Source organism: Trichosurus vulpecula, chromosome 5 (genome assembly GCF_011100635.1).
Source record: "Trichosurus vulpecula isolate mTriVul1 chromosome 5, mTriVul1.pri, whole genome shotgun sequence".
Lineage (NCBI taxonomy): Eukaryota > Metazoa > Chordata > Mammalia > Diprotodontia > Phalangeridae > Trichosurus > Trichosurus vulpecula.
In genome coordinates this window covers 139,684,777-139,709,787 of record NC_050577.1, presented here as the reverse complement: position 1 = coordinate 139,709,787, position 25,011 = coordinate 139,684,777, and the positions used below count along the sequence as shown (strand labels likewise).

Genomic DNA, 25,011 nt, shown 5'->3' with positions numbered 1-25,011 from the left:
GTAATCCAGCCAAAATCAAAACCAAAACCAAAACTGAGAAGGAATGGCTGGCAAGTAGGAAAAGGACCAGTAGAGAACAGTTTCACAAAAGCCTAGGAAATGGAATGTCTGAGAGAAGGGAATAGGGAATAGAGTAGTCAATAGTATTGATGCTGCAGAAAGTTCAAGAAGAATGACAACTAAGAAAAGGCTACCAGATTTAGCAGTAAGAATATAAATGGTGACTTTGGAAAGAGCAGTTTCATTTGGTGGTGGGGTGTTAAGACCACTAAAAAGGACTGAGAAATAAGTGAGCAGTGAGGAAGTGGAAACCACAAAAGTAGATAGGATTTTAAAGAAATAGAAAGCTAGCAGGGTCAAATGAAGTTGTTTTAAGGATGTGTATAGGGGATAGATTGAATACATGAATCAAATCACCCCATCTCATTTAAAATAAGTGTTAAGATGCTAGCCCAAAGATGCTGAACTAGATGCAGAGATTTCAAAATCGTAACAGTAGACAAACTTTAAAGAATCGTGATTATGGCTACTAGAGCTTCAAGGGTCTGTGTTTTCATTGGCATAGATACTGTTTCTTTCCACTGATGAGCTCTCACAAAATTAAAGAGGTTGGCCTCCAATGACAGTAATCCTCTATCAAAAGCCATACTTCTGAAGCCTTTCCTTCTAGCTTAGCAAGACCTGCCAGTGTGGGCTGTGTGGCCTGTGAGAAGCCTGAGTCACCTCCCACCCCAAGATAAGGCATAGGAGTAGGCAAGTCTTTTAGTAGCGATGAGTCTAACACAGTCCCTGAATGACAAATGTTGTGAAGGAGCCACGCGTTGGTCACATGTGAAAACATAGTTGAAGGTGGTTATTTATAACTGCTATTTGCCTTACCAGCTGTTAAATGCTCAGAAGTCAGCTGCATCCCCAAATCAACCTTGTAATTGGAAGGCAGGGCAGTAAACTGATAATAGCATACTGATTCTTATAAGAAAATTTCCCTGAGTGCTGTAAATAAGACTATCAGTCCAAAGCTAAGTTAAAACAGAAAATTTCCTTTGGGAACAAACGAAACAATGGACCTAAAGCACCCAAGTCAAAAAGGCGTGAAAAAGGAAAAGAGAAGCAGAGAGAATAGTGGGAAAATCAGGGAGAGGAATTGTGGCATGATTCCCTCCCTTGGAGCCCGATGTGAGAATTAATGAAACAGGGAGGGGCCCCCAGGGGCACAGTCCAACACATGAGTCGGTCCTATAGCTCACGCCCCGTGACTGCCCAGGCGTCACTCACTGGGCAGAGACCCAGAGGGGGCGGGGACGAAGGCGAAGTCACGTGGGTGAACCCGGCGAGACAAGGAAAGAAGCTGGTTTGAGGGGAAGAAGAGAGTGCTCCTACAGGGTGTCGCGTTCCCAGGAACAACATCCCGCCCAGGCATGCAGCGCAGCAACGACCGCCCGACCTTTAGGTTCCATGGGGCGTGTTGCAAGATGGGATTGGGAGTCTACGCCTCTAACAGACCAGACCGGATGCAGGGTGGTGAAGAGAAGGGGTCGATTGGTCCATCCGGATTGGTCGGTAAGGGCGGAGGCCCCGCCCATAGATGGTGACGACAAGCGGTCCCGGTACATAAGGCGTTGTGGCCCCTGACCGCCCCGCCTTAGCTCCCGCGCTAGAGAGAAACATGTATCGATTTCGCTCACAGCTCTTCACGGGGATTTCTGCTGCCGCCATCGCCCACTCTTCCCCTCGTCGCTTCTCGCCTTTGTTGTTAGCCGAAGATTTATCTCTTAGCCACCCGCCGCACAGACGCACGAGTAAAAAGTGCAGCTCCATCGGCTGATCCTCGCTGTGCTTCCGACTCCAGGCGGCACCGGGCGTCCCACGATGCCGAAGAATAAGAAGCGGAACACTCCCCACCGCGGCGGCGGCGCAGGAGCAGCGGCGGCGGCAGCAGGTGAGGGCAATCCTACCACCGGCATCCCCGTCGCTGTCGGCCTAGTCCACGCGTCGCCCCCGGCTCGGGCATTGTGGGAGTTGTAGTGCTCCTCCTCCGTGGCATCCAGTTTCGGGGTTACGCCTATGGGGGACAGGAGAACTACCACTCCCGACATGCCTTTGGGACCGTGCTGCGCTGTCCCCTCGCGCACAATGGCGGAGGCCGTGGGGCTCCTAGGGGACAAGAGGCGGGGTGTGTGTGGGGGTGTGTGGGTGTGTGGTAGTGGTGGGGGTGTGCTGGGTCCCAGAACCTGGAGAGGAAGGGAGTTTCCCCGGGGTCTGGGTGACCGGACGCAGAAGGGTCTCGGACAGTTTTATCTGCTGTTGCTGGACCTCGCTCCGGGACACTCCCGCCCCCTCCTTTCTGACCCCCTTTCCAAAATGGAGTTTCCAGGGAATGTCACCCGCGCGCCGGCCTGGCACCTTCCTTCCCAGAGTCGGGATTCCCGGTTGCTTCTGGCCCTTCCCTCTGCCCCCCTCTCCCCCTCGTTCGTAGGGGGACCGGCCGGCTTCTGCGTCAGCCACAACGGGTCCTGACGCTGTGGGGTGACAGCAGGATCTAGGTGTACTTCCCCGTGCCGGTGACCTCCACTCCTACCCCAAACCACCAACCTACAGGAGTGGCCTTGGAGCAGAGGAACAGGGAGCTAGGATCCCCTTCCCTCCATCAGCCTTCACATTCACAGCCCCTGGCCCTTATTGCAGACTCAGGACATGCCTCTTCTCCTCTTCTTCCCCAGGCTCAGATTACCTCCCCCCCACTCCCCACCCCCTTGTCCCTGATCTCAATACTCTTATTCCTTTCCCTGGTGGATACTTGCAGTTCTAGACTGAATTCACCTGAAGTAATGACTTGAAAGAACAGACATTTCTTTACATTCATCCACCAGACAGTCTGAAAACAAGTAAAAAGGATAAGGAAGGGGCGATGAGAAAACCAAACTAGTAAAAGATTAACGAAAAAAACCAAACTCTTGTTTCCTTACTTGGAAACTGGTGTATATATCCTTTGATTCCTATTGACCAAATGGTGTGGAGGCTTTGCTTTATTCATTATTTCTTATTTTAAGCTTGAGTTACTGACATTGTCATTGTTCTCATCTGAGCTAAGCTCATATCCTGTAGAACTAAACAGTTTAAAACCAAAACTCAGCATTAGCTTTCCAAAGTATTATTAGATGATTGAGTTTAAGTTTCTGACTATCATCAGTCGATGTAGGCATGTAAATAAGTAATGCAAGTTTTTTGGGAAGTTTTGATTAACACCACTGATAGTTGAAATTCAGAATGATTTGCCTTATTTCATATAGAATAGGTCAAATTTTAGCTTAGAGGATTATTCTGAGTTAATATTTTGGGAACAGTACTGATAGAATTTACTACTAGCATTTACTGATAGAATTACTACTCCTTGCTTAAAGCTTGTATTCTTATCAGAAAGCCTATTGAATAATTACTATGGTCTATAAAATGCTTTTTAAAACAGTGTTTTATCTATTTTTCTCTACTTTGATTTTCTCTAAAATGCATGATTCTTTGATTTAGCATAGTCAACTTGGAGCAGTAAATAAAGAACCAGCCTTGGATAAAGTACTACCTTTTGACATGTATAATAGCTGTGTGATTGGACAAAACCTTAGCACCCCAGGTAGCAACTTGCAGATGATTTGTATCAATGGAAGAAGTTCCCCATTCCAAATGTGACAGATCAAGGGAACTTTTGGCCTCAAGGCCACATGTAGCCCTCTAGTTCCTCAAGTTCGGCCCTTTGACTGAATCCAAACTTCACAGAAAAAAATCCCTTTAATAAAAGGAGTGGGGGGGAGTTCCCCACCCCGATCTAGACTCTCACTTGTCCTCTCAAAAGAAAATTATTTTAGCTGCTATCCCAAGTATGTGGTGTTTCCAAAATAGAGTGCCTTGTGCATCATTTGTTAGTTGTGTGTTCAGTGAAGAATGGCGTTTGCATCATTCCTGAAGTATGTGTTCATCAAATTTGGATGCATAAGTGATATGTATACATAAACTTGGCTGGTTTCTGTCTCTGGCAATTATTCTTGATTCTCTAGCCATTGGGCTTTGAATAATTTGCTTCATCCCCTCTGGACTTTATTTACCTTAACTGTAAAGTCAGGACAGACTTAAGACAACTTTCCTAAGGTTTCTTTGAACTCTGTTCCTTTCATGTTCTGTTTTCTAATGAACATTGTTATATTGTTGACATAGAAATTATGGAAGGAGGGCCTTAGAAGCTGACGTGATAGTGGTAGCAGGAGTAATGCTGATACTAATACCTTCCTTGTATTAGAAACATACTATAACTCCATCACATCTTCTATGTGTAGTATATGGGCCCCAGACCCCCTTTTCTACCAGTAAATGGAATGGAGTTTTGAGTTCAATTTGTCAAAGCCTACTCCTGTATTTTAAAGTTTTTGTTTTTTCTTCCTATAATATAAACTATTCTGTTTAGACATGGAGAAAGACCTTCAGACCACATGCTAAGGAGACTACTGTGAAGGGAGCAAATTGGGAGTGCACCCATGGTGCTGGGAAAGGCTTCAGGATCTTAGCTTGGATGGTGTGCCCTGACAGAGGTGCTGATTCTAGACATCCCTCCATGGATTCAGTGATCATCTCTATGCAAATGATTCTCAGCTCTATTTTCCAACCCTAACCTCTATCCTTCTTCCAGTCTCCCACCTCAGACTGCCAAATTGGACATCTCAAACTATGTTTCGTAGACTTCTTAAACTCACCATGGCCAAAACTGAGCTCATTATCCATCATTCTTCCTAAACCTTCCCCTCTTCCTAACTTCCCTATTAGTATCACAGATACTACCATCCTTTCAGTCACCAGGCTTACAATCTAAGCGTCAGACTTCTCTTTCTCATGGCTCATACATATATCTAATCACTTGCCAAGTTCTGTCAATTCTACCTTTGTAATAGTTCTTGTACACACCCCCTTTTTCATTTGACACTGCTCCACTCTGAGTCCAGAGCCTCATTGCCTCACACTTGGACTATTTCAATAATTTTCTGAATAGTCTCAATGTCTCAACTCTCCCCACTCCAGAGTATCCTCCACTCAGCAGCGCAGTTGATCTTCCTAAAATGCAGGTCTGATCATATCACCCTACTTCCTTATTCAGTAAACTCCAGTGGCTTCCTATCACCTATTGAATCAAATATAAAATCCCTCCTCTTTAAAGCCCTTTGTAACCTGGCCATTTCCTACTTTTCCGATATTCTTAGAACTTCTTTCTTTCTGTCTACTCGTCAGTGATACTGGCTTCCTTGTAATATATTTCTCCAATTTCTTCGGACTGAATTTTCCCTGACTGTCCCCCATGCCTGGAACTCTTCCCTCCTCCTGGCTTCCTTCAAGTCTTAGCCAAAGTCTACAAAACTATCATCAGCAAGAAGCATTTCATAGTCCTTAATATTAGTGCCTTCACTCTGAGATTATCTCCAGTTTAACATGTATATAGAATGTTTGTACATACTTGTTTATATGTTGCCTCCGCATTAGACTGTGAACTCTTCGAGAGTAGGGAGTGTGGTTTTCTTTGTATCCCCAGTACTTTAGGATAGTATAGGAAACAGAAACACATAATAAATGCTTGTTTACTTGACACAGGAAACAATCTGCTCCCATCTGGTGCAGTTGCCCTTGGAGAGGGGGAATATATTCCCCTAGAGAATCTGACCTGTGCCTGTGACCCTAGAACACTAAAAGGGAAGCAGCAAATGAGAAAAAACATAGCAGTGAGGGGAAGATAAGCAATGAGAAATGGGACACTGGTGGGTCCAAAAGGAGTGTCTCCCTCAATATGTTGGAACATTAGTTAGTAGATCTAGCCTTGGTATTTTTGAATCATTGTTGATCTAGTTAATTTTGAGAGGCAGCTAGGTTTTTATATCTGCCTAAATTTTCCTCATGTTGCCCCTCCCCCTTCCAGATAGCCATCCCAATATAACAAAGAATTAAAATAAAAAGAAGAAGAATAGGGGAAAAAATTCTGATAACATATGCAGTATCTCACCCCTGTGGACTCACCTCTGCAAAGAAGTGAGGGGAGGCATCTTCTCATATCTTTCCTTTGTAGCTGACCTTCTTGTTTGTAAGTTTGTAACATTTGTTTTTGATTGTTTTGTGGATTCTTTCCATTTACATTCTTTTAGTTATTGTGTATATTGTTCTCTTGGCTCTGCTTACTTCACTTTGTTTCAGTTCATGAAATTTTTTTTCATGCTTTAACTACCTTCATCATATTCTTTGTTATAGCTGAGTAAGTTCCATCACATTCACAATTTGTTAGACCTTCTTCCATTCATCTATTTCCCAAACAATGGGCATCTACTTTGTTTCCATTTCTTTGCTATTCAGGATCTTTTAATATTTTGTGGATAACAATGTAGCACTTAAAGGCTGGCCATCTATAAAGATTACATTGTAGAAAATAATTACAAATAGTTAAGTATAGAACCAGAGAACTATCACAAAGCCAAACACTTGTGTTTACCCATAATTATCAATCATAGTCTAGTGAAAACAGTTGGAGATGTCTATTTAAATGACATCTCAGACTTCAGTTATGTAAACATAGTAACAGCTTATTATGTGACTTGTGCAGGGTAACATAAAATATTTATCAGAGGTGGAACTTGAACCCAGGTCTTCTCTTACTGACTCTTGAGTCCATCTACCATACTGCATCTTGTTGATAATATTTAAAAGAATGAAATCTGTTGTACAGAGGAAAAAATACTGAACAAAGAATCATGAGACTTGGTTTCTAATCCCAGCTTCTGCCCTTGTGATCATGAGCATTTATTACTTTACTCCTGGGTTTTTAGGTTTTTCATCTGGAAAATGAAGTAATAGATTAAATGATCTCTAAGGTCTTTTCTAACTATAAAATTATAAGGGAATTGTCTTTCACACTTTTGCAATCTCATTAGTCCCTAAAACTGCTGGAACTTTTAGGAAGTACCTTAAAGTAAAAGTTATCTTAAAAGGAGAAATTTATCAGTGTACTGTGCTACTTCACGTAAAGATTGTCTCTTGTCATAGTAATTGCTCTCTTTTCTTCTTCATAAGAAAACAAAAGGCTTAAAAATTAAGAAATAGAATTATTTATATTCCTGGGGACATCATGCAACTTTGTTTTCGTAAGTACTGCTAAGGCAGTAAGCAGCACGGTAAACAAGAATTTGAAGGTTCCTATGACATACCTTCTTTCTTGGACATGAGAATAGTGGGCATAATCACATAATACTCTATTAAGATACACACATATACATACACACATACATATCTTAACTAAAATTAGAGTAAAGTAGGTTTTCTGACTTGCTGCCCAGTATTTCGGGCGATCCTCATTACCATTGCATTGCGTGTTGGTGAAAGGTGTTGACTTTGAAGGCAGGAGCACCTAGGTCAAGTGCTTCTGGCAAATACTAACTTTGACCCTAGCATTGTCACTTATCCCTAGCCATTCCCTTCATTTTTAGCAACTGAGACTAAGTTGCAGAGTAGGTGCAGAATCTGCATTGTACTTGGGGTTGCCTAAGCCAATGAAATCACACATCGTCTAAAATAATATTAATAACATGAGTTAAATTGCTATGCAAGTGATATCATTTGGTTAGGGTAATTGAAGCATTATAGTTCTAAAAGGAGGCTTTAATGTGAAAATATTGATTTAGTATTTTAGAACCAAGAAGACCTCTTTTTCTTTAAATACCATGTTTTAAATGTAATCATCCCATATTTAATCAGCTTTGGTCAACACTAATTAGTCTAAGAATGGGGAGTATGTAGTAGTAATGAAACCATTTCCATTATGAGTGGCCCCTCTGCACTCCCTCCACCCCTCAGTTTTATACATTTGGACTTTTATTGTTAAGATTATATAGAACTTAGAACTGGGAGGAATTGGAGATCTTTGAGTCCAACTCCCCTCATTTTGTAGGTTAGGAAACTAAGGCCCAGAAAGTGATTTGCTCAAGGTCATATGGATATTAATAATATGAAAGATTTGGAATTCAAACTTAGATCCATTGCCCTTAGCATAGTGCCTGGCATATAGTAGGCATTTCATAAATGCTTATTGATTGAGAGACTGACATGTCCCCTGGTTCCAAGTCTGGTTCCCTTGATGAGATTATTATTAAGGAGTTACTCTGTGCATAAATGTGCTAGGCATTAGAGGTCCTCATGAGTCATGAGTCTATGATCTTATTAGGAAGAAACATTACATACATAAGTAATGATGATATAGGTCATGTTTATGTGTAAGAAGTATAAGTCAAAATGCTTAAAATGGTCACTCTTGCATTTTAAAATCCTCATGAAAATCAGGTGAATATATTATCAAATTGTAACTTTTTCTCCTTCCCTCTCAGGTGGCCAACATCGAAATGTGCAGCCTTTTAGTGATGAAGATGCATCAATTGAAACTATGAGCCATTGCAGTGGTTTCAGTGATCCTGCTAGCTTTGCTGAGGATGGTATGCTTCCTTTTGCAACTATAAGAGAAGATGTTGCTTCAGATGAAAGGGTGTTTTAAAGTATAATTATGGAAAATCTTTTTAGAAACTGAGACAAGCAATTGCCCTATTCCTTCCTCTTTTTATTAAAGCTTATATTTCATTAGGGCCAGAAGTCCTTGATGAAGAAGGAACTCAGGAAGATTTAGAATACAAACTGAAGGGATTAATTGACCTTACATTTGACAAAAGGTAAGCATCATTTTGAAAAAAAAAATCATGTGGGACATCTTAATTACTTTACCTGTAATTCTCTGTTATTACAGTATATTTTTCCTAAGGCCCAAGCTATTGAATTTTGATTTTTTTTCTTTTGGATTCTGAACCCAGGCTATGAAATTAATCACCTGAATATAAATAAATGGATTAAAATGAGTAATTTTTTAGAGCAGTGTTCATGTGCAACTTGTAGATGTCTGGATTTCAAAAAATTATTGAAATGTATTTGGCATGGTGAAAATTAGTTTTTAACTAGAAAGTACAAAAATAGCCTTAGCTTTGTCCTCCTGCCTGGTAATGTGGTAAAAGAGGAAAATGGAAAAACAAATCTATTCAGTAGTTTCATAAGAACTATGTAGTTTTTGTGAGCAAAGTATTTTTAGTTTTTATTAGAAAATAACTTGAAATGTATAGAGTCCTAGAGTTATAAAAAATGAGCTAACAGATGTCATTCTAAAAGTACTTTAGCTTTATCATGTCCAAATGTTTTATTTCCTACAGTGCGAAGACAAGGCAGGCTGCTCTTGAAGGCATTAAAAATGCAATGGCTTCTAAAATTCTTTATGAATTTATTCTGGAGAGAAGAATAACATTAACAGACAGCATTGAACGCTGCTTAAAAAAAGGTAAAAAAAATTGCTAATAGTCATAAACAATTATGTTTTGCACCTTCCTTAGAGTGACGGCCGTAATAACTGTGGGTGGCCTTACTTTGGGGTGACTGTCACTGGTTGTGGTAAGGTTTTTTTCTGAAAGTTTCTGATAATCTTTATACTGAAGCAATTTGAGATAAATACAGTATGCCTTAATCAGTCTATTCAGGAGGATTCAATACCATTTTTCAACTGTTTTGGTAGCTGACTGGGTCACTGTAGACAGGCCTTTGGTAGAAGAAATTCTTGAATCTTCTCACTTCATTTTTTTAAAGCATTGATCATAACTAACATAGTATTTATGACTACGTTGCATGTATTATTCATGTGAATTGCAGAACTTTAGATGTTTTAGAACCTATTATATTTAAAATGTAAGTTCTCTTTTAAAGTATTGTCAATTAAGTAGCTTTAGTTTTACTTGAATGCGTAGAAATCTTTAGTCTCCGTAATTCTCAAAATAATGATTTTAGTCACCACTTATAAAAATAAATTTTTGTGATACGCAGTTGTACAAATAAAAATTCTTGGCTATCAAGAAAAATTTTACAAAGAGAGCTCTGTGCAGACTGACAGCTCAGGAATTTCCCCTTTTATTCTAAAGGCAAATCCGTCTCCTTCTCCCCCCTCCCCTTCCCTCTCTCCTTTGGCTTATTTATTAATCTGTTGTCCAAACATATCTCCATTTAGGTAGAAGCAGTGGCTGGTGATAGAGGACTCTTCAGGCATACTTTGAGGTTGGGGTGAGGGATGGTACTAATCCTAAGAAAGAAAAAATATACAAGTAAATATGTATTTTGCTGGGAGACCAGAGCCCTGTTTAAAGATGTACTTCAGGTTAAGCAGTAATAGAAATAATCTGAAATGCTGTGGAAGAAATCAATCAACAAATGGTTATTAAGCTCTTTTTTGTTGTTGTTCAGTTGTTTCAGTCATGTCTGAATTATTGTGACCCCATTTGGGGTTTTCTTGGCAAAGGTACTGGAGGGGTTTGCCATTTCCTTCTCCAGCTCATTTTACAGATGAGGAAACTGAGGCAAACAAGGTTAAGTGACCTGCCCAAAAGGTCACACAGCTAGTAAGGATTTGAATTCAGGAAGATGAGTCCTCCTGACACTGTGGATAGCTCCACACTCTATCCACAGTGTCACCCAGCTGCCCTAAGCTCTAATTTACTTTTCATATTTTATTAAACTTAATTTATTGACTACACAGAGGCTACAAAGATTACTTGTTTTAGCTATCCATACAACACTTGGGGAGCTTGGGGAATAGGCATTATAAAGTTGAGTAAGACTATAGTGTTGCCATTTTTAGAAAAATGGTGATAGTCTCTCCTAAATCAAGGTTAATTTACTTGTGGCCCTTGCATAGTCAGTTATATTTTAACTTTTGTTTTCACTCCAGGAAAAAGCGATGAACAGCGTGCAGCTGCAGGACTGGCATGTATTCTTTGTGTGCAGCTGGGGCCTGGAATTGAAAGTGAAGAGGTTTTAAAGACTCTTGGACCTATTCTAAGGAAAATAATTTGTGATGGAACAGCTAGTATCCAGGCTAGACAGGCTGTAAGTATTATGAGTCAATATTACCAGTTTAAGTATTCCTCAGGGGAATCCAGGCATAAGGAGCACATGTATTTTAATGTACTTCTCCTTTGATAACCATCTCTGTTTCTTCTTCGTAGTAGTTCTTACTTATTTTTTCTTTTAGTTTTAGGGAACAACATTTAATGTTAATCAAATTATATCTCTTGCCTCTTATTTTTTGAGATCTTTTTTCTTGAATCTTATTTAGCAGATTTCTGAAAGTTAAAACTATGTCATACTATTTAAATAATAGAATTTGTTACCAAGAAAGGTTGTTGGAAATCTCTTAATAATCCTATCCTCCATCTCCTTTGAATAGTTTAGGATCAGCTAAGTAAGTAGTTTAAAAAATAAAACATCTGGCTACTCACCTAGGTGTGTAGTAGCAGGAATAAGTGGCAGGTTTTTTGTTTTTTCAAATAGGGCTGAGAATCAGGAGTCCTTTGCAGGGTTAGGTACTAATCTGTGCCATCATTGCTCCATTCATTGATTTGTCTAGCCCAATGGAAACACTTTGATTAAGTGCTCTTTTCCTCTTCAGATGCTCACATATATGCTTCTCTGTTTTATTCCTCAAGTAGAATGTGTGCTCCTTGAGGGGTTACACTCTTTGCTTTGGACCTTTTATCCCCAGACTCTAGAAGAGTGCCTAACATGGAGTTAATAATACTTGTGAGATTAGATTTGAGTGATTACTTGGACTAGATAAGATTCAGAGTTGTTGTTTTCAAAGTGCTTCTTCTGGTTTAAAAGAATATTGTTTAAAAAAATCTTCACAAGTGCTAAGACTCAAATTTTTATGGAATAAGGATTACAAATGAAGACTCTGGTTCCAATTCTGCCTCAGATAACTTACTAGATATGTGACCCTAGTGGTCACCTAACTTATTCCAGCTCAGTTTCCTCATCTGGATTGCCTTTCAGATGTGTTTCAGTTCCAAATCTATGATTCTCTGACTTGGTAACCAATTAGCATTAGGGGTTATTTTCAACCTCATTGTTATCTTAAAAGTCAAGTACTGCATAGAAAAAAGAATTTCTTGTCATGTGATGGCAGTAATTGCAAAGAGCTCAATATTATGGAATTTTAAAACAAAATCTGTTCTTGAGCATTTAAAAAATTGTTTCATTCATGGAAGATAACGAGTAGATTGATTTAGTGGTTTTAGTAGAAAAATGCCATTTTTCTTTGTTTCTGCAGAAGAGAGATTACTAAACTTGATCTGGCATGAAAATCTAATTGGCCAATTATACAAATTAATATAAAGAAAAATACATCAGCCCTAGGTGCTGAAAAAGAGCAGTTTCTTTTTAACCTTCTCCCTTTTGCTTATCTGCATTTCATGACATTTTTTGATGAATTGTGTAAGATTCCATTTGATATGATTAGGGAGAGGAGGTAATAGTGGTCTTTCTTAATTATGGGGAAAGAATCAATGGTTTCAATTTTTAACACAATTATATTATTTATATGAGTTAAACTTGTGAAATTGTTTAAAAAAAAGTAGGATCATGAAATGATTTATTCAAGCCCACAATCAAATTCTACAGAGCCAGAATTAATCCCCAAGTATGTTAACTCCTGCTCCAGTGCTTTTCTGCAGCACTTGCTGCTCTTGGGGACTTTAGAAGTAGACATCATTTAAACAATTTTCTCATGAACTTAAATTACAATTTAATTAGAAAGCCTTCAATTAAATAGAAATAAAATAGCAAACATTAAATTACCTCCCTTCTCTTCTGTGTTTAGTGTGCAACTTGCTTTGGAGTTTGCTGTTTTATTGCCACAGATGACATTACTGTAAGTATAAAACTTAAAATATGTTGTATTATGTGTCTAGTACAGGGGTGGGGAACCTGCAGTCTTGAGGCCACATGTGGCCCTCTAGGTCCTCAAGTGCAGCCCTTTTACTGAATCCAAACTTCACAGAACAAATCCCCATAATAAAAGGATTTGTTCTGTAAAACTTTGACTCAGTCAAAAGGTCACACCCAAGGACCTAGAAGGCCACATGTGGCCTCAAGGCCACAGGTTCCCCACCCCTGGTATAGTATAATAAAGTTTAAATTGGTCGTCTTAATTTATGTTCTTGTGAATTAGGAATTATATTCAACTATGGAATGTTTGGAAAATATCTTCACCAAGTCATATCACAAAGAGAAAGACACCAATGGCATCTGCAGCACCCCTAATACAGTGCTTCATATCAGCTCTCTTTTAGTGTGGACGTTGTTATTGACTATCTGCCCAGTCAATGAAGTGAAGAAGAAGATTGAGATGTATGTATTTAATTTTTGTCTCTTAGATTTCCAGAAAGCAATATTCGTTTTCTGATAGTACATTTAGGTATAAATTTTATTTAAAAAACATTTCTTGTAAATAGTCTAATTAAACAACTAACTCTGTTTTTTAGGCATTTACACAAACTTCCGAGCTTGCTCTCTTGTGATGATGTAAACATGAGAATTGCTGCTGGTGAAGCTTTGGCTCTTCTTTTTGAACTTGCAAGAGAGACTGATAATGTAAGTATGTCAGATGCTGGCATAGGTGCACTTGGATTTTTGTTCTTTTACCAACCTTTTGGATTTAGAGTTGTATGCTATTATTTATTTGAAGAATTGGTATATCTCAAGGGGGAAAAATAGTTTTAGATAGTTATAGGTAAGTACAAGAATTGAAATCTTATTTGGTTGGCATGAATGTCTACAAATATCAGTCAAAGGAGTAATAATGTTATATACAACATATGTAATATTTTGTGGTTTATAAAATGCTTTTCCAATATGTCTCTCTTGATTCACTAAATTATTCTAAGAGGTAGGTGGGGCAAGTACTTGTAGCTAAGTAAACAGCCTCAGAGAAATTAAGTGATTTTTTTTTTTCTCAGATCACACAGTATCTGTTGTTCAGTTGTTTTTCAGTTGTGTCCAACTCTTTGTGACCTCATTTTGGAGCGTTCTTGGCAAAGATGCTGGAGTAGTTTGCCATTTCCTTCTCCAGCTCATTTTACTGATGAGGAAACTGAAGCAAACAGGGTTAAGTGATTTGCCCAGGGTGACATAGCTAGTAAATGCCTGAGGTCAGATTTGAACTCAGGAAGATGAGTCTTTCTGACTTCATGCCCAGTACTCTTATCCATTGAGCCACCTTGCTGCCAGTTTCTGGGCAGGACTCAAAATGTCCCTGATGCCAAGTCCAGTGAAATTAGCCTTGGCATGATAAAACAAGCTCATGGTTAATAAGACCAATACTGTTAATTCTTTTGGTAAGGAACAGATTGTTAGTTGGACATAAAACCTAGTAGTAGAATAACGTATTGGTATGTACTTTTCTCCAAGTCATGCCTAAAAATTGGAGGGTGTTTTATTTTTAAAGTTTATGGCTCTTGTGTACTGTAATATCTAAAGATTGATAACAGGGGCTCTTACCTTATATTATTGTAGGATCCTTCTGAAATAGTGAGAAGAGACCAAGTAGAAAAGTAGAATAAAGTTTTCTTCAGGTTGGAGGATAACTAGTAGAATAGTGTAATATATCTCCATGTCTGGATTCATCCTTGTCTTCAAAAGGCAGATTTTGTGGAATTGACAGTGGTGAGCAATTTCAAGTAGAACTGACAATGAGCTTTGTAGACAGGAATACTTAGTCAACTTCAAAGCCTAAACTTTTCTTATTTCTGAAATTTACCCACTACTTATAAATTATTCAGAATTGCTACCAGTCTTACTACTGTGTTTCTGAAAGAAAGCACTTCTCTGTTGTTGTTGTATTTTTTTTTAGTTGGCATAAACACATTCCAAGAACATTATTTATTTGCTCATGTCCTGAGTTTGTTTTCTTTTATAATCGAGCTTCTGAAATTAGATGGAACCAGTCATATTTCTTGGCATCATATTGTGAGAAGGTTTTGTTTTTGTTTTTGCATAAAGGGGATTTTTTTTTTAAATTTTGAGTTCCAGTTTCCATCCCCTCCCCCACTCACTGAGAAGGCAAGCAATATATAATACCCATTACATATGTGAAGTCACATAAAACATTTTCCTGTTAGCCATGTTGAGAAAAAAAGAAAGAAAAATAAAGTGAAAAAAATATGCTTCATTTTGCACTCAGAGTTCTTCAGTTCTCTTCCTGGAGGTGGACAGCATTTTTCATCATGAGTGCTTTGGAAAGTGTTTTGGATCATTGTATTGATCAGAGTAGCTAAGTCTTTCACAGTTGATCGTCATTACAGTATTGCTGTTACTGTGTACAATGGTTTCCTGGATCTGTTTGCTTCAGTTCATGTTAAGTCTTCCAAGGTTTTCTTGAAACCATCCTGCTCATTATTTCTTATAGCATGATAGTATTCCATCACAATTATATACCACAGCTTGTTTAGTCATTCCCCAATTGATGGGCATCCCTTCAATTTCCAATCCTTATACACCAGAAAAAGCTGTTATAAATATTTTTCTACATGTAGGTCCTTTTCTTTTTTCTTTGATCTTTTGGGATATAGACCTAGTAGGGGTATTGCTGGGTCAAAGGATATGTGCACAGTTTTATAGCCCTTTGGGCATAGTTCCAAATTGCTCCTAAATTTTTGGTTTAAAGTTTAATTAGCAAGATGGAAGTGTTAGTTTCCGAAATATTTTGGTCACCTGAATACTTGAAGGGGAAAGGGGTTCAGCTTGTTCTCACTGAATACACTACAGATTTGTTCTCCGGTTTTATCGCAGCCCTCGCTGCTGCATGGCAATCCTTTGGGTATTTCCCTCCTTGATTCTTAAAGTCTTCATAGTGGCTATCCAGACATTCTTTCTCCTCAGACTTTTTACACTATCTCCCCCCTTGATCATCCTTAGCAACTCTTTGTCTTCTTTTTGACTAATAAAATAGAGGCTTATGTTGCAAACTACTCTCTCCTTTCTCTTCACCTCAGAACTATTCTTTATCATTACCTGTTATCTCTTCCTTTTCTCCATTCTCTGATTAAGAGGTAGGATATTCTCCTTGCGTCAGTCACTCTACTTGTTCTTGTTCTCTCCATCCCTTTCTATCTCATTTCCTTTGGGAACTTGTTACCCTTAATCATTCTCTCTTTCTTATCCACTAGCTCCTTTTTTGTCCCCTTAAAAACATACCTAGGTCTCCTTCTGTGAAACAAAAAACCCCTTTCTTTGACCTTGCCATTTTATGAGGTGATCATCCTATGCCTCTTCTTCCTTTGACAACCAAACTTTTAGAAGGGATTGTCTTTATTAATTTTCATTTCTTTGACTCATTTTCATTTCCTTTTGATTTGACTTCAACACTGCTACTCACCTGTGATCTTACAATTGCTAAATCTAGTTGCTTCTATCTTGGTCCTCATTCTGTTTGACCTCTTGCCTCTGTTCCTTTTTCATCCTCCTCCTCTGCTGGATCTTCCTACATGTTTTCCCTTGGTTTATTTTATCAGTTCCTATGGGTTCAATTATCTGATTGTAGATGACTCCCAGTCTGTATCACCCATTTGGCATTCAAGATTGCCTTATGGAGTGGTTTGTTTTGGGTGTATCTGCCTTCTTTTGCCAACTCTGAGGTCCTGCTGGGCCATGTTGTGTCTCCTTTTTTCCTGCCCAGTGCGGTTGTCAGACTTGGAATACAGAGTCAGGTTGAATTGATCTATATGAATGAATTTAGAAGAGGAAAGACAACTGCTTTATCCAGTGTTTGGCAAATAAATGGTTTCAGGCGCTTGTGTACATATGCTAAGGTCTCACCTAAAATGTAGGAATAGCTGAATACTGATAGGGAAGTTGGTGCTTGTTTTTCCAAACTGAAAAGCTCTTTACAATGTGATCTCCAGAAAAGGTTAGAGATATGACCAGGAAAAACCAGTTTTGTTTTCTTTACTAGGATTTTTATTATGAAGACATGGAATCTTTGACTCAGAAGCTCAGAGCTTTGGCTACCGATGGGAATAAACACAGAGCCAAAGTTGACAAAAGGAAACAGCGGTCTGTCTTCAGAGATGTTCTGAGAGCTGTGGAGGTAATCTTTTTTTTTTTTTTTTTTTTTTTTATTTAGTATTCCAAGGTACTTTATTTTTTTTTAAATTTATTTAATATATTTAGTTTTCAGCATTGATTTTCACAAAAGTTTGAATTACAAATTTTTTCCCCATTTCTACCCTCCCCCCACTCCAAGATATTCTGGTTGCCCCGTTCCCCAATCAGCCCTCCCATCTGTCACCCCACTCCCCTCCCATTCCCCTTTCCCTTCTTCTCTTGTAGGGCAAGATAAATTTCTATGCCTGTGTATCTTATTTCCTAGTTGCATGCAAAAACTTTTTTTTGTTGTTGTTTTCAAATGTCTGTTTTTAAAATGTTGAGTTCCAAATTCTCTCCCCTCTTCCCTCCCTGCCCACCCTCCCTAAGAAGGCAAGCAATTCAACATAGGCCACATGCATATCATTATGTAAAACCCTTCCACAGTACTCATGTTGTGAAAGATTAACTATGTTTTGCTCCTTCCTAACCTATCCCCCTTTATTGAATTTTCTCCCTTGACCCTGTCCCTTTTTGAAAGTGTTTGTTTTTGATTACCTCCTTCCCCCGTCTGCCCTCCCTTCTATCATCGCCCCTTTTTTACCTTCTTCCTCCTTCTTTCCTGTGGGTAAGATTCCCAGCTGAGTGTGTATGGTATTCCCTCCTCAGGTCAAATCCAGTGAGAGCAAGATTTACTCATTCCCCCTCACCTGCCCCCTCTTCCTTTCCTACAGAACCACTTTTTCTTGCCATTTTTATGCGAGATAATTTACCCCATTCTATCTCTCCCTTTCTCCCTCTCTCAATATATTCCTCTCTTATCCCTTAAATTGATTTTATTTTTTTAGATATCATCCCTTCATATTCAACTCACCCTGTGCCATTTGTGTGTGTGTGTGTATACCTACATATATGCATACGTAGACACACACATGTATATATATGTACACACACACACACATATATATATATATATATATGCATATTCCTTTCAGCTACTATGATATTGAGGTCTCATGAATCATACACATCATCTTTCTATGTAGGAATGTAAACAAAACAGTTAAACTTTAGTAAGTCCCTTATGATTTCTCTTTCTTGTTTACCTTTTCATGCTTCTCTTGATTCTTGTGTTTGAAAGTCAAATTTTCTATTCAGCTCTGGTCTTTTCACTGAGAAAGCTTGAAAGTCCTCTATTTTATTGAAAGTCCATATTTTGCCTTGGAGCATGATACTCAGTTTTGCTGGGTAGGTGATTCTTGGTTTTAATCCTAGCTCCATTGATCTCTGGAATATCATATTCCAAGCCCTTCGGTCCCTTAATGTGGAAGCTGCCAGATCCTGTGTTATCCGGATTGTTTTTCCACAATATTCAAATCGTTTCTTTCTGGCTGCTTGCAGTATTTTCTCCTTGACCTGGGAGCTCTGGAATTTGGCGACAATGTTCCTAGGAGTTTTCTTTTTGGGATCTATTTCAGGAGGTGATCTATGGATTCTTTCAATTTCTATTTTACCCTGTGGCCCTAGAATATCAGGGCAGTTCTCCTTGATAATTTCTTGAAAGATGATATCTAGGCTCTTTTTTTGATCCTGGCTTTCAGGTAGTCCAATAATTTTTAAATTCTCTCTCCTGGATCTATTTTCCAGGTCAGTGGTTTTTCCAATGAGATATTTCACATTGTCTTCCATTTTTTCATTCCTTTGGTTCTGTTTGATAATATCTTGATTTCTCATAAAGTCACTAGCTTCCACTTGCTCCAATCTAATTTTTAAGGTAGTATTTTCTTCAGTGGTCTTTCGGACCTCCTTTTCCATTTGGCTAATTCTGCCTTTCAAGGCATTCTTCTCCTCATTGGCTTTTTGGAGCTATTTTGCCATTTGAGTTAGTCTATTTTTTAAAGTGTTGTTTTCTTCAATATTTTTTTCAGTATTTTTTTGGGTCTCCTTTAGCAAGTCATTGACTTGTTTTTCATGGTTTTCTTGCATCATTCTCATTTCTCTTCCCAATTTTTCCTCAACTTCTCTAACTTGCTTTTCCAACTCCTTTTTGACCTCTTCCATGACCTGAGACTGGTTCATGTTTTTCATGGAGTTATTTTGGTGTAGGCTCTTGCACTTTGTTGACTTCTTCAGGCTGTTTGTTTTGGTCTTCTTTGTTGTCATCAAAGAAAGATTGCAAAGTCTGAGACTGAATCTGGGTGCGTTTTTGCTGCCTGGCCATGTTCCTAGCCAACTTACTTGATCCTTGAGTTTTTCGTTGGGGTATGACTGCTTGTAGAGCAAAGGGTACTTTGTTCCAAGCTTGAGGGGATGCGCTGTTGATTTCAGAGCTATTTCTATACAGCCAGCTCTGCCACCCCAGCATTCCTCCTTTCTCAAGAACCACCAACCTGGACCTGATGCAAATCTTCAGCACGCTCTTCACTCCTGCTATGATCCGCCACTTAATTCCTCCCACCACGTGGGCCTGGGGTGGGAAGTAACTGCAGCTGTAGTTCTGTAGCTGCACCTCCCCCACTGCCCCGGGGCAGTGGCTGAACCTCAAACTCTGTCCCCTGCAGCTTTTCCCACTAACCTTCTCTGTTGTCTTTGGTGTTTGTGGGTTGAGAAGTCTGGTAACTGCCACAGCTCACTGATTCAGGGTCCTAGGGCCTGTTCTGTCCGGCTCCTGGTCTGGCTGGTCCTGCTGCCTCCCATGCTGAGCTCCGCTCCCCTCCACTCTGTGCACAACAGACCTCATCCAGCGCCCATCCAGGCTGTCCTGGGCTGGATCCCTGCTTCCCTCTGCTATTTTGTGGGTTCTGCAGTTCTAGAATTTGTTCAGAGCCATTTTTGATAGGTTTTTGGAGGGACGTGGTGGGGAGCTCACGCAAGTGTCTGTTTTCCACCCGCCGTCTTGGCTCCACTGTGGAGGTAATCTTAAAGTCTTTGCCTAGGTTATGTGAATCTGGAGCTACTTTTATAGTCACTGTTAGCCAGAAAAGCCACATGATTATTGTATACTCTGTAGAGTACAGTGTAATGTATTCTAGTAAAGAATGAGATTTCTTAATGTGAATTAGAGCCGCAGTAAATTAAAGATTACCACTTTTCATTTTTCATATTTGCATATTTTCTCATTTGATTTTTTTTCAACAAAAACACTAAGACAGATAATATCAATATAATTCCAGTTTTACAGATGAGGAAAGTAAGGCACAGAGAGGTAGTGGCTAGCCTTAATCAATTATATAACTAATTAGTGGCAGAGCTGGGATTAAAATTTATGCTTCTCTTAGCCTCATCCTCTGTCCTTAGAGTAAGCTGTTTGCCTAGCCTAGCTGTACTAACTGCTGTAGGTTTTGAGCTATATGACTTTGAACTATATGACATTAGATTAGTTTTTATATTAGAAGTACATGACTTTTGTAGAATCATCTTTGTTACTATAGTCTGCACCCCACAGCTTTTTAAAAAAAAATTGGTATTTTATTTTTCCCCAGTTACATATAAAACAATTTTTAACACTCGTTTTTAAAACTTTGAGTTCCATATTCTTTTCCTTCCTCTCTTTCTCCCCCTCCCTCCCATCTCCCTTTGAGAAGGCAAGAAATTTGATACAGGTTATACACATGTAGTCATGCAAAACATTTCCATAATAGTCATGTTGTGAAAAAAAACAGAGACAAAAAAAAACTCCCAAGAAAAATAAAGTAAAAAAATATGCTTCAATCTGTATTCAGACACCTTCAGAGTTGTCTTGGATCGTTGTATTGCTCAGAATAGCTAAGTGAGTCACAGCTGATCATCTTAAAATATCACTGTTACGTTGTACACAGGACATTTCACTTTGCATCAGCTCATGTAAGTCTTTCCAGGTTTTTCTGAGACCATCCTGCTTATCATTTCTTATAGCACAATAGTATTTCATCACAATCACAAAGCATGATATATTCAGCCATTCCCCAATTGATGGGCATCCTGTCAATTTCCAATTCTTCACCACATAGCTCTTTTAAAAAATTTCTTTTATATTATTCATTTGAGGGCCTTGGGATGAAATAATCAATTGCTTTGCATCCTTATAATTATGTGTCTTTTATGCCTGGCATATAGATGCTTAATAAATACTTGTTAATTGATTGTTCCTCCCCTGCCCATTTTGTGTTTTATGATAATTTTTCATTGTTTTGCTCTCAAAACAACCCTGTGATAATACAGTTTTTGTATGAATATACATGGAATTTGGAATACTATAACTTAGTAAAAATGGACTAGTTCATCTCTCAAGGGACCTTTAGAGTTTTAAAATTCTGTGATTCTTATAATCTTACTTGAGTATTTAGAATGAGAGGAAATATAGCCAGAGTACAATTAGTAAATGTTCCCAGGCTGTCATTCCTCTGCCTGTAAAAATTTGGAAATTTCATACAGGATAATATAGGAAGAGAGCTAGCTGTTTCCAGTGTCCTTGACATAGTGTCTTAAAAAGAGCAATAATTTTGGAGTCATAGGATTTTAGATTGAGTGCTAGGGCATTAGACATCACCTCTCCAGTTCAATCACCCCATTTTACAGAGTAGCAAACTTGATGCCCAGAGGGGCTGTGTCTTTCCCAAGGTCATACACAGAGGCATTAAAGGACAGAGTTGGTTTTAAAACTAGGATCCTGACTTCCAAGTTCAGTGGGACAGTTTGGTGTTCTTTGCTCCATACCACAAAGTGACCTGGCTTTCAAGTTTTGGCTCTTCCACTTAATACATGTCACTTAACTTATCTGGGCCTAATTAAGCTCTCACATCAATAAAATGAAGGAATTTAAAACTAAGATGATCTCTAAGCTCCTTTCAAACTATAACCTTTGAAAAATGTATTCTTGGGGGAGCAGTTAGGTAGTACGACGGATAGAGCACAGGCTCTGGAGTCAGGAGAATCTAAGTTCAAATTTGGCCTCAAACACTTGACACTTAAAGGTGTGTGACCCTGGGCAAATCACTTAACCCCCAGCTACCTTGCAAAAAATAAAAATGTATTCATGTTTCAAGTATCATGGATAGGAAGCCAAGTCCCTTTTTGTAAAACTGCTTAGCAGTGCATTTATTTCAGCATGTATATGTGCATTTATGTGGTTAGAAATTTAGTTACCTAAGGAAAATGCCTTAAATTTTCCTTTTTTTAAAATAGGAGCGTGATTTTCCAACAGAAACTGTTAAATTTGGACCTGAACGTATGTATATTGATAGCTGGGTCAAAAAACAAACTTATGACACTTTTAAGGAGATTCTGGGAACAGGGATGCAGTATCATCTACAGGTGAGTTGCTACCATTGTCTACATATTTTGTTTTTAAAATTTTGAGCAAATTTTGCAAAGTTTCAAATTTTAAACAAGTTTAACTTTTTTATTTGGGATGCAAATGAATGCTTTTTTATAATATTTTAAAAGCAAATAGATTTTTCTGATACAACTTTTAAAAATACACTGTGCACTTAGGAGTATCTTTATTCCAGTCTTCCACAATTTGCATAGGTAGAAATACAAGGTCAAAAAAAAATTAGTTTCTATGATATAAATGTAAGACCTAAGGATGAGGACCATATTAATGGTTTTATTGGTATATAGCAAACTCTCCTGGGTAAAGAAAGTCCCATCACCAATGCAGGTCATTACCTTCTTTGCAACTCTTAGACAATTGCCTGGAATCACTAAGATTAGTAAGTATCTTGCCCAGAGTCACCATAGCTAATACATGTCGAAGGCAGGACTGGAACCCCTGTTTTCTTGACTTCAGAGCTTAGCAGTCTATTCACTGAGCCATATTGCCTTTCTTTAAGTGTAAAACATGTAAGAACAATTTCCTCTAAGTCCAGAAATGGAAAACAACTGGTTGAAATTTGTATTTATGCTGTTATTCTTTAAGGTTGGTGTGTAATGTTTACTGACAAACTTTAAATTCTCATTGATTTTTGTTAGTCAAATGAATTTCTTCGGAATGTATTTGAGCTTGGACCACCAGTGATGCTTGATGCTGCAACTCTTAAAACAATGAAAATTTCTCGTTTTGAAAGGGTAGGTTTTTAAAGGCTTATTCAGTGCATTAAAAAATTGAACTAAAAGTAATTTGCACTATAAAGTAGATAGGTTTTAACCATATCTTCCAGTGATTTGGACTTAATGATTTGTGTTACTGTGACAATGATGCTGTCGCTATGACCTTAGCTTTATTTCAGTTGGGTTGGGATTTTTTTTCATATTCCTGAATTATGGTTTGATTGACTAAATCCTTTGCATAGTCTACCTGACTTGTTTGTGGGTGCACATGCCCACATATACACACATGTATTTATTATACATATAAGTATATATTATGAATGACCCTGTGCCCGCCAACCTTTTCTGTCTTAGCTCCTTATGTTGGAGATTTCTCTTCTCCTTTTTTTATCTTCCCCCTGACAACTGCATATCCTGCTAGTGTCTGGGATTCATCCTAATCTCTTAGGTTCTTACCTTATACCACTACTTCATGTCTAGATTCTCTGTGGCAGTATGTGGGTTGTCAAGAATGAAGAGGGGAAAGTGAGAAAGGGTGGAGCAGAGGCCAGAAGCATGTTTTTAGTATTACAAGTTTGAAATTGTACATTATAGGCTCATTAAGTCTTTGTGTTCTAGCTTTTGAATCTAATCATATATAACATTTCCATTAAGAAAATTCATACAGTTTCAAACAACCGGTTTATAAACTCAAGTTTTGTAACACAGTCCTTTTCAGTGTTAGGCCAAAAAATGTATAAAATTTTGCTATATAAGCACATACAAGTTTTGCTTGACTCACTCTTTTGTTTGTTTTTTTAAGCATTTATATAACTCTGCAGCATTTAAAGCTCGAACAAAAGCTAGAAGTAAATGCCGTGACAAGAGAGCAGATGTTGGTGAATTCTTTTAGATTTCTGCTATTTGAAGACAACTACTCATTTCCTAATTCAAGATCTTTTCTATAATTTCCAAAGTATTTAACAATTTTTATCATGGGGTGGGTGGGGGGACAGTGTGCACATATAACTTAGATAAATTTTGTAATAGGGCCTAAATTCCTTATAACATTTATTAATACTGTATAACATTTATTAATGCAGTATTGCAAATGAGTGTAATTATTGAAGCTTCTTTGTACATAAAATTAGTAAACTTTTAATAAAGTTTTTATAATATTTGATCAGAATCCATTTATGAAGCAGGGCAAAAATTCTCATGGTTCACATCAAATAATTCTTTGACTGAAAAGGGCATGTTATAAATTGCACAAGGTTTTATATATACATACATATATATGCATACACATACATACACACGTGTGTGTGTGTGTGTGTGTGTGTGTGTATAAAATCTCTTAGACTCTTTGGTGTCCAAAAATGTTAATTGACTATTACCAATACAAATCCCTACCCCTTAGGGTTTATAAAATTCTGCCATAAGGTAGAAAAATAGTGACCTAATTCTGAAAGTTTCTTAGTCTCTTAAAAAGCTGCTATATTTGCCCTTTAAATGGAATTTGATAATTGTAATTGTTCAGTTGGCAGACTGGACTTATAAGGAATTCCATTGCACAGTATGTGCAGACTTTCAGCTATACAAAGGCATTAGACAATAGTGCTCTTGGTATTTATGAAATGTTCTATGCCATATCACTTATTAAACATCTTTAGAAGCAATAACACTGATTTTATCTCCTGTGTAAGACCATGTGTTCATTGCTTTAAAATAAAAGTCTTTTCTCATTAAGTGTTTCTTTTTTTCAACAGTGGGAAGCTTTTGTTAATTGAGGTAAATACTTCTGATTGACTTTGGAAGAGCAAACAGGGTTAATCCTTGTACTTAGGTCTTATGTGATGCCAAAAATCTACACATGTGTGCCATATGATGGATAGAAAAAGAATGACTGACTCATAACAGGACTAATTAGATACCTCCTTGAAATATTTTTTCCTTTACAAGGAGACCAAAAAAAATTAAAAGCAACTTTCT

At 38.2% G+C, this 25,011-nt stretch overlaps 1 protein-coding gene across 1 annotated transcript; it reads left to right on the top strand.

Annotated features, from left to right (window-relative positions):
* The first annotated feature begins 1,593 nt into the window (after positions 1-1,593).
* On the top strand, positions 1,594-24,764 carry IFRD1 (interferon related developmental regulator 1). The gene is made up of 12 exons (XM_036761575.1): positions 1,594-1,939; positions 8,397-8,501; positions 8,648-8,732; positions 9,261-9,385; positions 10,820-10,977; positions 12,749-12,799; positions 13,100-13,278; positions 13,413-13,521; positions 16,880-17,014; positions 22,174-22,302; positions 22,963-23,058; positions 23,843-24,764. The coding sequence occupies exons 1-12, from the start codon at positions 1,870-1,872 to the stop codon at positions 23,930-23,932; spliced, it is 1,332 nt and encodes a 443-aa protein (XP_036617470.1). The 5' UTR covers positions 1,594-1,869; the 3' UTR covers positions 23,933-24,764.
* Positions 24,765-25,011: the final 247 nt, after the last annotated feature.

Excerpts from the sequence above, each read along its gene's own strand:
- IFRD1 (XM_036761575.1), top strand. The coding sequence starts at position 1,870 with ATGCCGAAGAATAAGAAGCGGAACACTCCCCACCGCGGCGGCGGCGCA. Across the intron at positions 13,522-16,879 it reads TTGCAAGAGAGACTGATAAT|GATTTTTATTATGAAGACAT; the intron begins GTAAGTATGTCA and ends TTTCTTTACTAG. Across the intron at positions 22,303-22,962 it reads GGATGCAGTATCATCTACAG|TCAAATGAATTTCTTCGGAA; the intron begins GTGAGTTGCTAC and ends GATTTTTGTTAG.